Source organism: Streptopelia decaocto, assembly GCF_964273445.1.
Source record: "Streptopelia decaocto genome assembly, chromosome: 3".
Lineage (NCBI taxonomy): Eukaryota > Metazoa > Chordata > Aves > Columbiformes > Columbidae > Streptopelia > Streptopelia decaocto.
This window is the reverse complement of record NC_138656.1, coordinates 73,845,592-73,863,900: the sequence shown is the minus strand read 5'-3', so window position 1 is coordinate 73,863,900 and position 18,309 is coordinate 73,845,592. Positions and strand designations below refer to the sequence as shown.

Below are 18,309 nucleotides of genomic sequence, written 5' to 3'. Positions count from 1 at the left end.
TTTTAAGAGCATATACCTTTATTTTGCAGCTACAAGTTTGAGTTTATCACCAGCTACTGTCTCCTGGTAGGGTATGATAGTGTACCCCCAGCACATTTAAATCCCGGTGTTCAGTATTATTTTAGGAGAACAGTGAGTAATTTGTCCCGTGGCACCCTCTGTCATCACTCTCCATCTTCGTTATCTGTTAATGATGAAGTATTTTCTTCCACTCCCAGGATGGTTAGCTCTAAGTACACGTAACCTGAGACAAAAAACACACTTCTGAGCAGTCCTACTGGTGTGCTTTGTCCATGGCCAGGAAGGTAATGAGTCACAAACCCTTTCTTATCCCTATATCAGCTTATTTTTTTTTCTCCCCTCCCTCTGATCTTGTAGTAAACAGTAGGAACTGGTGGCTTTTTAGGTATAATGAGGCACTGGCTGTCCCTCTCATTGGAGCTCTCAGAGCCATCCAGATCTGTGCATTGCAAAGGCACAGATAGTTCAGAAGTAGAGATCATAGGACTGAGATTGACTTTTTGTGGGAGTGGAATGGTTCAAAACAAGATGAAGCTTTGAGAGATCATACATGCCTTTTTCCCATCCTTTTGGAGTCAGGTCAGGTAAGGTATTACTGGCCTGTTTCTGACAGATTTTTGTCAAACTTATTTTTAAAATTCACTTCCCATCAATGAAAGTTTTGCAGCTTCTAGACCAGGAGTGTCAAACTCATTTTCCCCAGTGGCCACATCAGCCTCATGGTTGCCTTCAAAGGGCCAAATGTTATTTTAGGACTGTATAAATGTAGCTAGTAGATTTCACTGCCTTGATTGCAGTTATTAAGGTAACTGTATAAATACAGTTTATTTCATGTTCTCAGTACCTTGTGTGTATCCGGAGATAGCTATGTGCTTTTCTTTAGTCTTCTGTAAATGTTTTAGTCAAATATTTGCAATAACAGACTTTAAACTCAACTTTCTTTATGTGATCTCTTTAGCTAGGGATGAGCTATTATAATCACTTTTAATTCATAGCAGTAACTCAGTTCCTTCAGGGCGGGAGAATTTGATGCAATTATTTGGAACAGATGTAAATGGTGACTCTTGTTCTGGAGAAACAAATATGTTAGTTGCAATAAATAAACAATTTGATTTAATTATTCAGTTTTATCCTTCTCTTTTATAGCTATACTAATTTTATGTTTCTTATAACAATTTTAAACTCTTTTTGTGCCTGTTACAACTTCTCTGTGGGTTGTGGCTCATTGTTTAACAAATAGTCTTTGTATCATCTACTCTTCTACTTAGCTCATACCTTCTATGAAATATGATCTGAAAATTGAAAAGTGTGTTCCAGGTTGAACTATATCGGTATTGAATAAAACAGGGTTTATTAATGTATGCTTCTATTGCATTTTTACTACTCAAATCTGTTTATTTCATCATTGCTATAAATTGTGTTACTCTCGATTATACTTAACCTTTTAAATGATGGTGCAATCAAAGAAGACATTAAACACCTTTTCAGTGTGTTCCATAGTTAAGTTTCTGATATTACTGATTTAGCCAGCTGCCTTTGTAATCCTGAATGTTCTTTCCTAATTATATCTTATTTTGTGTCTAGCAATTCTGACTTTTTTTTTTTTTTTTTTTTTTTTTTATAAATAGAATTCCTGCTTGGGCATAGTCCTATCTCTTCTAGGCAGAAGACAATGCCAGCAGAGCAGGCTGTGGCATTGCAGGGCTTCACAGCTTTTGCCTTGCTTAGTCTGGTCTTTGACTCTTTCAGCTTGCTCATTGAACTCCTGTTTTGGTCTCTTGTTTGTCTCATTTAAATTCTTTCTGCCTAGTTTAGCTACCACCCTCTAAAGGACTAATCTATTCAGAGAAATGCACTTTGGAATTTTTAAATGATTTTGCTCCAGTTTGCAGGGAAAAAGTCAAAACTTCCCTTGCAACAACTCATCCAAATTTCACCAACTCTCAGCTTTTTAGTATGTGTGCTTGTTAATAAAAAATGGTAAAAGATGCTACTAGAGGTGTTTACTGCTAAAGTTAAAGTTGATTTAATGAAAAATGGGGTAACATACTCTAGTGTTTGTATAGGTAAGTAATGTATATATGTTTTTCTGTAAACTGTTAAGAATGTGTGTTTATGAATGTAAGAGGATGCTTTTCAAAACTCCTCTATTAATAATATACTTTTCATTTTACAGCGTACACAGCTCAGGCAGGTGAGAAGACAGTCCCTGGTACTCCTACAGATGCTAACGCCAGAGCATTATTGGTTTGCAATGGACCTTTAGAACATTATGACTTTCTGATTAAGCAAGAAGAGCTGAGGAATGATGAGCAACAAAGAAGAGTTGTGCAGCACCTGCAGAAGTTGCACGAGAGCCTTAAAGGCTACAGTATTGGTTCAAAAAACCTTCTCTCAAAGGTGAGATTTAGAAATATTTTTTTTTGCATTTCTGTTTGCTCAGAAGAATGTGCTTAAAGTACATAAGTTTCTGTCATTAACATAAATCTCATTTTTGCAGCTGAGTCTTTACAGATAGGTTATTGTTCATGTTTGGATCTCCTTCCTTTCTTTTTGGTTTGTAAAATTCCAGTGGCACTCTGTAAACAACCAAACTAAATATTATTGAAATAATTCTGTAAGAAAATCTGATATGATTTTGGATGTGTCCATTGTGTGCCTTTCCCGTAATGTCATTTGGCTGTAGTAGAGAGGGGCCTAGACTAGGTTTTAACTCACTAGTGCTGGTATAACACGTGTGTTTGGGTTACACATGCTGAACACTGAGATTTTGTGTTCTAACAGTTCTTCCATGAATTTAAGTGAAATTAGCCATCAGAGTCTAAGTAATCCAAGCTAAACAATTTAGCTTTGCTAATATAATTAATAATTATATTAGCATTATAGGTCAGGTATGACTTTTTTTTAAAAAGAAAATCCATTCTTTCCAGTGTTTTCAGTCTCCAGCTGAGGTAAGGAAAGAAGTCAGAGGTGTGATCTGCATCCCAGTTGTGTTTTGGAGGGCATTACAGCTCCTTTTCGAAGTATTAACAAAAATTCAGGCATATTGCTGTTGCTCAGTGCCTTGGGGAACCATAGTGCCTTAGCGTTAATAATGCTAATAGCCTGCTCTATTGTAGCTCTGTAACTTGTCCCTGAAGTTGTTGACATAGTGTTTTCTAGAGCTTCCGTGGCAGTATTTTTTATGTCTTGTTATCATGCTGTTATTCTCAGATTGTTGCTCTTGTGGCCTTGCACCTGCAAATATTGATAGCGTTTTTATGGCAGCTTCTTGTGGGAAGCAAACTGGTGTGAGAATTCCCCCTCAGCTTTCCTTGCCTCTTGTTTTGTAGATTTGTGTTTATATCCCAGAAAACCAAACATAGTGCCCAGCAAAGTCCATCATAGTCATTTAAATGCTTGGTAAATGTTAGGCAATCATAGATGTGTACAGAAGCTGAACAACCAGTGAATATGCTTTATTTGAACCTGATTAACATACTCCAGTCAGCAGAAAGTCTAAAATGTGGTGGTGAGGAAACAACAACAATAGGATGTTTGTCTGAGTTTGATGATAATAGAAGTATAGTGCTGGGAAAAAAGCGTGGCAAAATATTCATCGCTGTCATCATCTTCATTTTTCCTGCCTGTGCTGGAGACACATCTCCCTACACCTAAGCCGCGGATGTCTGGAAGCTGTCACTGCTCCTCCCAGCCAGCCACTGAGTGTTCTGATTTTTCTTTCTCTCGCACCACTTTTGTTTTTATTTTTTGTCAGAAGTTAACTTTTACGTTTACAGTGAATATATGCTGTCAACTGCAGATCCTGCTAGTGAATCTCCACATCGGCTTTTTTCAACATCTGTTCTGCAACACACCTCATCTCATAGGCATAAATCTAAATATCTGTTTGACTTGTTACCAAACCAGATAGTTCCCGTTACAACCCCAAGTTACCACATTTGCATGCCAAGCCTCAATGATGTAGCATGAGATCAGGGGAGCCCAAAGCTACAGGGCTCAGGTGTCTCTACATAACATGCTGTCCTTTGCTCTTTAGTCACCAAATGACAAGTTACCACTCCAAGGCTCTTACGATGTATTTTAGCTTTAAGGCATTAGAAAAATAGGGAACAAGTATTATACCGGTGAATGGACTGTGTTATACTACTAAGTGTGCCTGTTTCAAGTAGGCAAGTGTAACACGGTACAGAGCACTGGGACATTTGCCTGCTTATCAAACTGCCTCCAATATCCCTTAAATGCTTTAAACTTATATTTGTAGCTGGATATCATGTATTTGCAAATCATATGCTTGACTGACAATATTGTAAATGTCTTCCTGCCTCCTGATGGAAAAAAGCAGACTAGATATCTAGGAAGGAGTGCTTTTTGCCTTTTTTTTTTTTCTCTTTTATTTTCTTTTTTTTTTTTTTTTTTTTGAGTACAATTAGAAGAAACCTGAATGGGAAATAATTCCATGGAGCAGAAGAAGTCAGTCACTCAGCAAGGAAAAACATGAGAGTGAGGAAGTACAGGGAAGCAATGCTAAGGCAAGACCAATCCTAGAGGGCAATGACTGTGTCTTTGGAAGTTCTGTTCTGAAAGCCATTAACCTAAGCAGGGGATATGACTCTGTGATCCCCTGAGATCCCTGTCAACCTAAATCATTGAATGATTCTAACTCTAATGTGGGAATTGGAGCCAAACAATGGTTTGGGGTATATTTTTGCCTGTTCTGGCTGGTGGGTCAGCTCATCACATATATTTTACTTTGGGGATTTCTTTAATTAAAATCTATTGAAAACACAGAAACAGTGTAAACATGACAGATACACTCTGAAAGTATATTTATGTTATTTTAAAACATTTATTTATATTGTATGTGAGTGTGTGCCTGGGGATCCATGTTGTCTTGATCCTTTTGTAGGCCAACTCTTGAGTCTAAACCAGCCTCCTGATTCAGTTTGGGAAGTACAAAATAAAAAGCAGAAATTTAGTCTTTCAAAAATGGTTACTGCTTTTCTTTGGTATCCGAAGCAATATGGCAGCGTGCCTAAACGATAACTGTTTTTGCATGAGTGCAGGGAGGTGAAGCTGGATTCAGCTTGCCAAACTGCTTCTGTAAGTGTAGTCTAGCAGGCCGAAGTTCTGTATCTTGAGGATGCTCCGTGTGAAATGTTTTTTTTTGTCTGTCTGGGCTTCTTTTTTAAGTGTTGGCGTTGGGCTTGTAATCTTTTACATTGACTATTTCAAAATTGTCTTTAGACACTGTACCTGGACTGTAAAAGAGGAAGTCACTTAAAAGGAAATCAGTTTTCTGGCTTGCTCCTACATTATCTTTTGGACACACTGACAGACTTCTATTCATTTTTATTCTTTAGAAAAAATGTTATTATGAAGGTGTTGGTCTTACCTGAGGTCAAACCTGAGGATCAGAGGGATAGAGCATTTTGATCTTTTCTGGTAAAGTGTTTTTGGCATTTGGATATTCTGTTCTTAAAGCACTGCCTTTGAGAATAGTTTTGAGAGCTGACTTGTGTTAACTGGGGTGCCCTGAATCATTAGAGTTGTTAGAGCAGGTGTCTTGTAATGGCTTTGTAGATCAAGCATTATGTGGTTTTGTTATTTAGTGTTTCTTTGGTTGGGAAGCACGAATAGGGAAGAAAGTTTTTATTGCAAAGAACAAATACTAATCTTACTCTGTTTAGGAAATTGTGATGCTACTTTGTCCCTGTATAACAAAGCTAATGGCAGTAAAGCCAGACTGACTGACACTTTCTTAAAAGGAAAAAGTCAAATGCCGTTTTCAAGGTTGAGAATGTGGTTTTCACTAGTTCCTTTAAAGTGCTTCTCTCTTTCATTTAGCATTGCTTCAATTCCATTTCATTTTAAACCAGCTTTTAAAAATCGTTGAATAGCTCTCTGATACCTGGGAACTAAGGCCACCATCAGTGCAAAGCAGCTGTAGAACTACTGGTTATTGGGATAAGTGTTGTTGCAGTTTGAGCTTTTTCTTCTAGAGCTTGCTCTCTCTTTGGAAATCTTAAGAACAACTGATAACCCAAGTTGAGCACTATGCTGCCATGTCATACATCAGAACCCCAGAAAAGAAGGAGAACAGTGAGTTTGGTTTAAATCTATTAAAGCTTGATAGCTTGTGTAGTTAAATCAGATAATGATTCAAGATGGAGAAGTCATAATGTATTTGTTTCTCTTCTGCTATCTTTGAGGAAGTTATGTCCCAGTTCAGACATAGCTCCATTTCCAAATAAAAGATGGTTTAAATTCTAATACAGGTCAGGTTTTGCTTCAGCAAAGTTGTAATCAATATCTTTAATGAAGATTTTCCATATAATAGGAGTCACAGCTGTGAACAGGTAGTTGGTAGAATCATAGCTGTCCGGCACAGTACCAGCTGTAGACAGTGCCATCATATGCTTTTCATATGTCTGCATCTGTCAAGGAATTTTGTAAGTAAGCAAAATATATGTTTTTCTATCATGGACTTTCAGAGTAGGGGTGCTGTGGCAGACCTGGTTCAGTTTTGAAGAGTAGAACTAAGGCTCTTCATGCCAAGAAGAGCTGGTAAGTACTGCACTCTGGAGTTGGCTTGGCTTTAGTAGGATTTGTGTAGGCTTATGAGTGGAAGTAGTTCATGTAACTGGTAGATGTCTCCAGGAGGTACAAGTGATAGCGGGCAGAGGTAAATCCCATGTTCATGAACAGCGCATTGGCAATCCTCTCCTATGAAGAACTCCTACTTTGTAACTTTGAATGTGCTGTGAAGTAAAAGATAAACCTTATACCGTAGATGTTAACAGTTGTTTTTATGAGAAAATGATTTGCATTGGTTTTGTTTAATGTTTTGTGCTTACTGGGTTTTAATAGATGAAAATGAAATAAATTAATGTATTGTAAATGATTTAAGGGCTTTACTTGGGGACCTTTTGGAAATAAGTCAAACACTTTAATCAGTTACATATAGTAGTTTATAGACTGACCTTTTGCTTTCTCAGGATGCTTTCTCAGCAACTTGCCTAGCCTACTTTTAGTATGAAATCTCCTGCATTGAAAAGAATCTACTGTCAGCTTTTTAGAAATAAAAAATAGTGGTGCTTGGCATTTCAAGCATGTTCATTTTTCCTGGCTCTGTCATTGAAGAGAATGTGGTTGAGAGGTTACAGTGAAGAAAAGGGGGGAGAAGAGAGAGAGGCACCTTTCTCTGTGTCAGTCTCTTCTATAGTCTGATATTCCTTATTTTATTGCCTGATTTATTCTGTGATAGAATTGCAGAAGCCTATTCTAAAATAACAGTTATTTCAGAAATAGAAACTTATACTTCTGAACCATTACAAGAATGGTCTCCTTTGGTTTTAGTTCTTCATTTGTCACTTTCTATCTAAATAGTTTTCTTTGCTGAAAATATGTTAAAAGTAGGATTGGGGAACAAATATTTATATCAGGTACAATAGAAGCATTTCAGTGTTTATCTGAGAGCCTTGCATTACCTCACAGGCCAAAGCTTTCTGAAATTAATAGTTTGGGGGGGCAGGGAACCACGACACCAGCCATTTCCTTTGTGATAATAAAGCTATATATGTTTTACGATGTAGGGTTTTGGGGGCATTGGCTTAGAATGAATTTGAGGGGAGAAAACAATTAGTCCTGCTGCAAACCAAGCAGGCTTCTGTTTTTGAAAATTATTACTCAAATTTAAACAATGACTTTGATCTTCAACTTGGTGAAAGCATGGCCTTGTATGGTGAGATATTTTGAGATCCTCTGAATTGAAGTTCAAGGCCGTAAGAGTTTGCATAGACGTTTCAGATCTCCAGCTTTTCAAAATAATACCAATTGGGACATCATAAGAGTTCTTGAGTTGCTGTACTAATGACTTGAAATAAGCTCAATTATAAGTGAGGTCATGTTTTGAAAAGAGGTATGAACGATAGTAAACACCATTCAAGACCTTGAAAATGTCTTCAGCTACAACAGCAACCAAAAAGGAGGTCTGAAAGAGTGGGAGAGGGAGGCAGTTTTGTTAGCGTTTGAAAGAAAATCTGCTGTTTGGAGACTTGTCTCTTGAATTTTGCGTATTTTAATTAACCACCTTAGTTGTTGACATGTATTTTCACCTAAAAGTTTCTTCAGTGAGTGTTTAAATATTCCCAGGAAATGAGTTGCTTGCTTCTGGTGTCTGAGGCAGGGAGTATGGGAGAAGGTGGGAAGATGTTGTACGTAACTCAAGATATTTAAGAAAGAGTAGGCAATTGTCAGAATGAAGGAGATGTTTTGGCCAATATATAGTAATTCCTTAGATGAGGTAGGATGTTGGTTGATTGAAGTTTAAATGAAAAAGAAAACATTGACATGATAGAATCAACATGCAGTTTTGAAACAGAAATGTGTAAAACATTTTTGTAATAGAGAATTCTGTGCATCTGGGGATGCTGATGTGTGTGTCTTCTTGTGGAACTGTAATATTATAGCATGTGAATGATTTTCAAAGAAGAGTCTGTAAGTCAACAGATCTATAAAAGGAGAAAAGTTTCCTTCTGTAGCATGTCCTGATGATAATGAAACTCAGTGAGGCACTCAAATTATGCCTGAGTTATTGTAAATAATGTTATGAGAATTAAGAAACTTGGAGGACTGAAGGGATTTGACATGTGTGGTGTCAAAATTTATACATATACGTTTAAAGATTTATAAATTCTCCCCTTCAAATTTTGTGTTTCCCTTATTATTTTTTGATTTGTACATTTTAAGTATTATCTTTAACATCCTTAGATCTTTTCATGGTTGTAAAAGCAAATTTGTTGTCAATGAAATGAACATAATTTTACTGAGGCCACAAATACGCCTCAGGGTAATATAGAAGTGAGGGGCAGGGAGAAGCTCATGCATTTAGTTTGTCTTCCTACGTCTCCCACTTTTCTTCCTTCCCTCCCTGAACTAAACAAGACTACTCTTATTTTAGGGTAACGGAATGGTGATCTGTGTTAGATCTTCCCCCCATCTTGTTCTTTTGCAGTGTGTTTCAATAGAACCAAGATCAGTCTTGAGCTTTCTTTGTCTCCACATAGTGCTCTTGTCTGGCTGCTTGTTGTGTGCTAAGGTGAACCAACAGAACTGATTGGATTTTATCACAAATACTAGTAGAAGTTGCTCTTTTTCGTATACAACTTCCAGTCTTCAGAAGATGCATGAGAATAATAAAAAAAAAAAAAAAAAAATCTGTTTTATGTTTACGCAGAATAGCTTGTGATTTGCAATATTTAAAGTCTACTGATTGAGTTTACTTTTTAAAAATAAATGTTAAAACAAAATAAACAACAACAGAACAACCCAAGAATATATAAAAATAATTATTAGTTTTATGCAAAACCTGACTGGGGAAGTGAGTATCCTAAAAGTATCAATAGTGTCACTTCTGGCAGAAGTTCATGTAAAATACTTCAATTGCCCAAACAGGATTAGAGTTTTTCTGCTTTTAGAGATGATCAGCTTCAACAGATGTTTGGGTCTGCCACAGTATCTATACCTTGGTGTTTTTTTTGGCAATTAGATATCACTCAAAAATTGTTGTCTTCACCAAATAAAACACCTCAGCCAGAAGTTGCAAAAAACCCCCCACACCATGCCCCCCCCAACCCAACCTTTCTCTGTAACAAGTCTTCTAGAAATGGTAATAATTGGAGTAAGAATGAAGTATGCCTAAAAAGATGAACTTCATAGTGGTTAAATGTAATTAATGAACACTTTAAAATGAAAAAAATGGTATTAAAATGTAGGCATTGCTACTTGTTTGTATAACCTTACAAAGACAGGTAAGGAAGTACTCTAAACATTGATTTGTTTTCCTAGCTTTGTGTCATTCCTTGTGAAACTGCAAATCACATTAATATAGCCTTTTTATGTAATAAATTTAACGTGATAGTGTTTTATATTGTTGAAATTATGTGTTAATCTCAAATTAAAAATAAAACAATTCTTATGAATGTCTCTCTAATTTGGATTTTTTCCGTTTCTCCTTTCTTTGCTGTGTAACTTTGAATGTCAGTAGTTTTAATGAGCACAAGGTCTTAAAGTACACACTGAAAAATGTTTGTCAATTAAATTGTCTTGCGGTGCTTTCAAACGACTAGCAAATAGTTGCAGCCTTGTCTGTTAATGGAACGGCCTCAGAACATCTGAAACCCTGTTCAGCCACAGGTTGATGATATAAATTTTTTATTATCTTATTAATATAGCTCTAAATTAATTCTATAAGCGAGTCTTATATAAGAGCTATGCTTGCATATTTTCTGAATAAACTGGTACTATAGACTCGATACATTATCTGTCTATGTTTTGGTCATATATTTTCTTTCATGTTTAATTAGTGTTTTGCTGCTGACTCCTCCACTTCTTTAACATGGCACTGTATTTTGAAAAGTGCTTTAGATTCAAGTTGTTCAGCAATTACCAAGCTCCAAATGAGTCCACAGGGTTGCAATTTTAATTTTCTGCTGTTTTGGCTCAGCTCATAGAACTCTGAAAGCACAGCACTTTAAGACAACCAAATACTCTTCTGCAGTGTTTTTGTGGATATCAATTCAAGTTCATGGATTTGATGAGAATTGTGTTAAGATTTCCAGTTTTTTAGAAACAGTTCCTTTTTAAAATTAAATTTGGAAGTGTCTATGCACAATATTGGGGAGGGAGGAGAACTGTTTCAAATTTAAAGTCTTGGTGTTATTGCAAGTTTTCCCATTAAAATATCCATTTGGGTGAAATAGAATAAACCATCAGGTGTCGTAATGTATGTCTTGATTAATGTTAAGTGATTAAAAATTCTTAAGCAGTATTCATTCAAGATAAACATAACTCAGTTGAAAAAATGATTAATAAAAGGCATAGTTTGAAAATAACCTTTTAACATGTATATATATGTATATAAACAAACACTCGCATGTATATCGGTACATATTTTTACTGTGACTCTATTGATTTTAATAATGTTTAGAACAGAGATAATTCTGCATTGAGGATTCGAAGTGGGGAGGAAGGGGATCTCCTATGCTCACTGGCTTTGCAACACTGATTTTCTATATGCTAAAGGTTTATATCTTGAGTGGAGCTGCTTTAATACGTATACAGAGAGTATATATCTATGAATACTATGATACTGTTTAATTCATTTTTCCTAGAACTATTTGTTTAAATGGCTTAATGAAGGAAAGGGTTTGTTTTTATTATGATGGATTGGGAAACATTTAATAATTTTTTTTAATGTCTTCTGGTAAAAAAGCATGTGTGCTAGATCTGGGGTTGGGGGGTATTTTCATGATGATCTAAAAAAGCCCCTAAACCCTGCATGTATGTAAGATTACTTACTGGTTTGAGCTAATGATTTATTCAAGTTTACACTTTGCTAGCAAGGGCTACTTTGATGGTTAAATGTAGCTACTTTCTTACTTTACCACAGCAATATGCTTGCTGTTGTTTTACCCTAAATTCGTATTTATTCCTCTTCTCTTGATTTGCAGCTTTTTGCAAAAAACAAACCTCCAAAAGGTCTTTATGTCTATGGAGATGTTGGTAAGTTTCAGCTGCATCAATTCCAATGGAATTTTCTCTAAATGCGTGTTTATTCAAATACTGAAGTGTCTTAAAGCTTCATGTTTATGTAGCATTATTGCTTTGATGAGTTTTCCAGAATTAGTTTTCTTCCACATTACGATGGTATTTAATACAATTGCACTCTGAATTCTGGAAGCTGTTGGATTGAACTACATTACAATTTATAGTTTTTTCCAACATTACCCACTCACTAGTATTTAAGAATGTACTTTAAGAATTTGGGAAGTAATTGAGGGGGTCATAGAGAGAATTTATGTATTCTAACTGCAGCAATGCAGCATGAAAATATACTTTTCAAGAGGGAATACTGAGGATGTTTTCCAGATGCATATGGAGCCATTTGTGCAACCTTTGTGCTATCTCTATATGGATCAAAATTTTAAAACAGAAAAATAAAAATGCAGTTGTTCCAGGTTTTTGAATAGAAAATATAACTGTTCTTTGCAAACAGCCTGATCTTGTACTTATTCTGTGAAAGAGTATAGTTTCATTAGTTCAAAGCTAATGAACAATCACTATTGTAATCAGTACATACTGTTCTTAAACTAACTACCTGTTGGGTGGGGTTTTCTTGTCTTTTATTTGAAGGCACAGGAAAGACAATGGTGATGGACATGTTCTATTCTCACTTAGAAGTAGAAAGGAAAAAGAGAGTCCATTTTCATGGCTTCATGCTAGATGTACACCAGAGTAAGTGCAGACACAGATATTCACATGAATTTTATAAAATACGGTATCTGTGAAAAAATCTGTCTCATTCATGGGTATCAAGGTAACTTTAAGTATTTAAGCAAAAAAAAGTAAAAAATAGGAGAGAAGTCATAGGATTTTTGGCATTGTCTGTCATACCAGAGTACCTATTAATTGTGTGTTATTTCTTAAGTATCTCTTCTTAAAGATTCTGTATACCTGATTGTATAGAAAACTTGGGTGTATATTTAGGATTAAATCCTTAACTAAATGTTCTCTGGTTACCAATTAGCTTACACACAGTCTGAAGAAGGCAACTGCTAAAACTGAAACAGTAAAGGTTAAATTCAATCTGCATTTTGAATAAGCAAAAACTAAATCAGGTATAAATGTGAAGGAGAATGAGAACTATTACTTAGTAATACTTTCAGTAATTTGGAGGAAAAAAATAATAGAAGGAAGTTCATCCTAAGTTACAGAAAATTTTCTAACAGAATGAATAAGTCATTTCATTTTGATGGCAATACTGTTTTAGGTATGTTAAAATTTGCCTCTGTTTCTAAATTGTATGACCTTGAAATACTGTGAAATTGTTAATAGTGTAATTTACAAGTATTGTGACAGCTACATTTTTCTTGGGAAGCTTTTATCTGTGCAAACAAATTCTGCCACTTTTAGTGCCCTCATTTCTGTCATCGTTGAGTCACTTGAGATTTTCTGCTTGTATTTCTTGTTATTTGCACTTAGCAAAGGTAGCTTCTTACTGTAGGATCTTTGTTTTTGGGGTGTTTATAGGCAGATGGAATACAATCCATGAGACAGTGAAATTTGCGTGCAATAATCTTACTTTGTGTCAGTATAATAATCTTTACATTTTAAAATATAATTGTGTTGCTGTGTCTGAGTTAACTAAATGCATTCTACATATGAGAGCATGCAATACACAGAACTGTGCCATTGATTTGTAAACACCGTAAGGGTCTTTCATACTCAGAGAGAAGATTAGGACAGAAAATGACAAATTACAAAGTGAAACTGAAACTAAGGTCATGAATTGGAGCAAGATAAAACTTATTTATATCATTTTTTTTTTAATAAAGCGTAGGTGTTTGATAGTAGCATTCAAGGGTTCTTTTATATTTGTTTATGCATATTTTTAAACAAGAAAATACGAATAACAGAATCGATTAGCTTTTAATAGTTGCCTGGATGCAGCTGAAAACTCTTTTGCCCCCTTGAAACTGGTCTAAGTTTGAATCTTTCTGATTTTGACTGCACTGGGTTACTTTTTATTTCGTAGCTAAATAATTTTGTTCTCCTCATCTTAGAAAAAGAAAAAATTGTTATTTTGTTTCATTTTTTTTCCAACTCAGGAATACATCGCCTTAAGCAGAACTTGCCGAAAAGAAAAGCAGGATTTATGGCCAAATCATATGACCCAATTGCACCAGTAGCAGAGGAAATAAGTGAAGAGGCTGCTCTCCTATGTTTTGATGAATTTCAGGTAAGAAGTCAGTGATTACTTATTTGCTTCAAGGGAAAATTCAAAAAATTACTTTTAATCTCAAAATGTGACTCTTCCTACTGCTAATATAATTGTTGAATCACTGGTCAGTTGTGAACTGTATTAGAATAGTAGCAGTTATTTCACAATTTTGAAGATGGTGTGGTTTTTTTCTTCCAGGAGATAAGATGCAAGTTGGTGGTGTAAGTCCATTAATAGTGTTTTCATTTACCAGTCTTGTTACTGTCCATACAAGGGGGTATTAGAGTTTGGTGAGAGGCTCATGAGTCCTGCAGGGCAGGAACCATCATCCTGTTCTGGGTCTCTACAGTGCCCAGGAGAGCAGTCGCCTGATGCTTGCTTTGCATGCCAGGTTTTTGCGGTAGTTCATATAATGCAACAGAATTGTCTCATGGAAAGGACAATGGATATAACATATCAAATTCAACCTAAATCCTTTTCTAGAGTTATTGGGGCCTTTAGCGTGTCAGTGCCAGATTATATTAACGTGGCTAAGAGTTTAAGAAACTTTATTTACGTGTGGAATTGTTTTATAAACATTTCTGGGAGAGAGGCTAGAGGTATTTGGCAACACTAATCAGCTGAGATTTTTTTGCCTCAGAAAATCCAGAGCAAGAAAAGAACAAATCTGTGTTAGTCCTCAAAACACCAATAGTAAAAGAATAATCCATGAAGTGTAAATTGTCTGTGTTATGTTCTTAAATTAATACATTACTGAAATAGAGCAATTTATATCACCTAGCTATTATTTTATGAGCCTGTGCACCTGAGAAAATATCCAGTTTATGATCAGCTTGCCTGGAGGGGATTTTTGTGGCTGTACAGTAGTAGGTGTTTTTGTTTTAAGTTACTTTTGCATTTTTCAACAAGGTGTAGTCATTTGATCTGTGGTTTCAGAATGTGTGGTGTCATTGCACTTGCTGCTGTTTGATCATTAAATTGGGCTTTCTGTAGTGAACGTGAATGCTGAGCTTCCAAAACTTGCAGTATAAAATCTAAACGCAGAAACAGTTGTGTTTATGCTATGAAGAGATGAGAAGATTTGGAGAGGGCAAGGAGGAACGTTAACTGTCGTGTTATCAAATGCTCAAATGATAGAAGGAGGCATATGTGCTGTACCATGCATTAGTGTAAATACCTGCTTTTCTGTATAAAAAAATCCCCACTGCTTTCATATCCTAGTGCTGCTGTGTTTCCAGACTGTCATGTTTCCACACGCTAAAGGGAGAAGCTGGTATTTTTTGTTTCCACATTGATTGCCTGCTCCCCCTGCTGACTTGCTTGAGGTACATCAATCACTTCTAGTTGTAAAAATCACCTGGTTTGTTGGTGGGTCACAGTTGGGAAAGTAATACAAGAAGTATACCAGGTGTTTCAAAAAGATGGACCCAATTTCAAATATACAGCGATTTCAAATCGGGTCTGTCGTTTTGAAACACCCAGTACTTTAAAACGCGTATCTAGGACTTCACATTCTTATGTGGATTTTTAAAATCTACTTGTTCTGGGTATACTAATGTCCTAAATTCACAGATTTCTCAATAACTGGATTTCTTGACTGGTTTTCTGTAGCATGGAGTGCTACGCAGGCTTTGCCTACTGTAGAGGAGTCCCAGCTTTCTGAAATTTTTCAGGAAGCACTGAATTTGGGATAAGACATCTGCTTAAATAGTCATAAAGTAGTACAGTGACTGGAAGAGCAGTTCATGTGCTGACATAATTAACATTGATAATAAGGAGCCATATCTAATTCAGGATGTTTGTAGCTTATTTCCTTAGTGGAGATAAGGGCTACATTTCACTGCAACCTGACTCACTCATTTAAAGTATTGCCAGGTTAAAATGAAACTCAAAAGAGCTGGAGACTCAGAACATACACTGCTCTGACTTGCAGGCAAAGCTACTGTCTGTTTGGACAGATGGAAAGTCAAACTGGCTCTGTACTACTTTGGCAAAACAGTTGTGTGTGGAGCAAATATCAGAAAACTCATGAGATTTTCTTGAAACGCTTCAGGTTGCTTTCAAATACCCATTGGTAAAAAAAAAAAAGAGACTAAAATGAAAATATTTATTTATCTGAAGTTCAGATACGTGGGGAGTGAGACTGTAACAGGGGCAGCAAACAGTAATGTTAATGCTCATATTTCAGAGGAGACCAAGTGCAGAACTTCAAAAGATAAGAGCATTGCCGGGGTGACAGTGGGCTAAAGCAAAACGGAAGTATTCTGAAGTGAATGTTCCTGGGAAGCCTAGAGAACTGTTGAATCAGAGGACCAGTGACTAATTGATGTGGAAAAATATTCTAGTATTTCTAAATGTATTTTTGTGTGTTCCAAACTATTGTATTAAAAAATAATTACTATGTCTTAAATGCTTCTTTTTGTAAATACTGTGTGATAGCCAGGACCTTAGTGATGGCACTAAGCTTCCGACTTTACTCATTCTGAAGCAGATTTTTTCACCAGCATTTTCCTGAGCCACAGGCTCTTGGCTATTAAAGCATTGCTACTTCTTATTGATCTTTGTCATACAGTTTACTGTAAATATTAAAGCCTTTTTTAAAATAATGAAAGTTTTAAGCCATTCTAAAAATGTGTCCTCATTTTGAAGAAAAACCCTAGAATTATTAATAATCCATTTGTAATTATAATTTTAATGTTTCAGAACACAGAGGTTGGCCAATAAAGAGAGAGGCTAGTTATTGTTTAGCGATCAAATAACTATCCACAGGTAATTAGTCTAATTTTGGCATGTGACTGTAACCTATGTTAGTATTGATAATGAAAACAGAATCTGTGCTTCTTGGTAAGCTGGATGATCATACAGCGTTAGTCTTTACATATACCACTGGTACCACTTGGACTTAAAGCAAACTACAATTTAAGTAGTTTTTACTAACCTGCATGCTATTAAAAGCCTCTAACAAAAATTAGGTTCTTATTTTTGTGCTTATACTAATTACTGATAATACATGCTTATGTTTGTCATTCATTACGTGGAACTGTACCAATCAGTGGATGACTGAGTCTCAGGCACTTACACATGTAAATTAACTATTAGTCTAGTGTTTTTTTCTGGTGTTTTTTTTTTTCTTTTTTTGAGTGAGTGAGTCATAATGGAAAGCAGCACTAGGTCATAAAATAAATCTTTTCTCCTAAATGCTAATGAAATTTCTCAATTCTCTCCATTAGCAGGCTCTCCATATTGGTAATTTGTAGCCTTTGCTTTTGTTTCCTGTTGCAATGTATTCTGGATATAGTAAAAACATGAAAAATGACAATGCTTTAGTTACTGTCTTCTACCTGCTTTACCTTTTAACAATTTTCTGTCTTTCCTAAGCTGTATTAGATAAAATAACTCATATTTGCATCCCAGTTCTCAAAATGGCTCTTGCTTTTTGACAGACATTTCGAGAGTTAGTTTTTTTTTTTGTAATGGAGTTGAAAACATCAGAATTCAACATCAAATAACAGTTCTCATTAATAAGAGAATGTCATTAATTGTTTAATTCCTATTTTCTAAAGGTATCATGTCTTACAGTATTTTTAAACAAAGAAGTCTGTAACAAAATGATTTATGTAATACATTCTTAAAACTTGGCTATGAGGTTTGGTTTATGATACAGGAAATTCATTTACTCCTAAAAGGCACATGTATACTGATTCCTTGTGTGTCTTGTTTTTTTAGGAACAGGGAAAGTTCCTAAATTTTAGTATTCAAAAGAAATAAATTATTGATAGGTAGACACATAAGCAGATACATTAGACATAGAGTACAATAGTGAATTACTACATGCTTGTTGGAGTATCAGATCTTAGTGATCAGAGTTGTGCAAATCTGAGGGGTGTTTTAATGGTTATGTAAAAGTTTGGCTTTGAAAAAGGAAAAAAAAATCCATATTAATGCATTTTATAGAGCTACTTAGAATAAATCTTTGCAACAAGGAAACTGGTGTTTACATATGTTTCCTTAGAAACAATATTGCTTCCAAACTAGCTGTCAGAAATGTAACTTAAATCTTTTACTGTCTCTAGTGTAGAATTACATTTTTTTGCTGCCCAGAAAGGACATTTAGAAATGGGGAGATGATGGGGAGTGCGATGGTGGTGGAGTAAAATTATACTGGTTGAAGTTTTTGTCTAGATGTATTGCCATCACAACATACACAGCTAAACTAGTGAAAGCATCGCAGCCTGTCAATCTGCTGTGTAATGAGTGTGCATACCATACCATTTTATTTCCTCAGAATTGGGGGCTGTTTTGGTAAGTCAAAATGCAACAAGTGTCTAATAGTCAAAGTGAACGCAGGAGAAACAAATGTAACAAATAAAGATGTTTACTTATTAGGATTGCTGATCTCAGCTGGCAAACTCCTGTAAAAGTATAAATTGCTGTTGTAACAATGGGCTTTATTCAGAAAAAAATTATTACATTTGTTAATTTGCTCTCTCTTTCCTTTTATTTCT

At 35.5% G+C, this 18,309-nt stretch overlaps 1 protein-coding gene across 4 annotated transcripts in view; it reads left to right on the top strand.

The window, feature by feature from the left end:
- Nucleotides 1–18,309, top strand: part of AFG1L (AFG1 like ATPase) — a 69,567-nt gene that overhangs the window by 4,314 nt on the left and 46,944 nt on the right. For 3 of the 4 annotated variants that reach the window (XM_082047233.1, XM_082047234.1, XM_082047231.1), the window contains exons 2-5: nt 2,198–2,421; nt 11,535–11,586; nt 12,217–12,318; nt 13,692–13,822. In XM_082047233.1, the coding sequence (XP_081903359.1) occupies nt 2,198–2,421; nt 11,535–11,586; nt 12,217–12,318; nt 13,692–13,822 (509 nt within the window). The remainder of the gene's footprint in view (nt 1–2,197; nt 2,422–11,534; nt 11,587–12,216; nt 12,319–13,691; nt 13,823–18,309) is intronic. The other variant, XM_082047232.1, reaches the window with a different exon arrangement.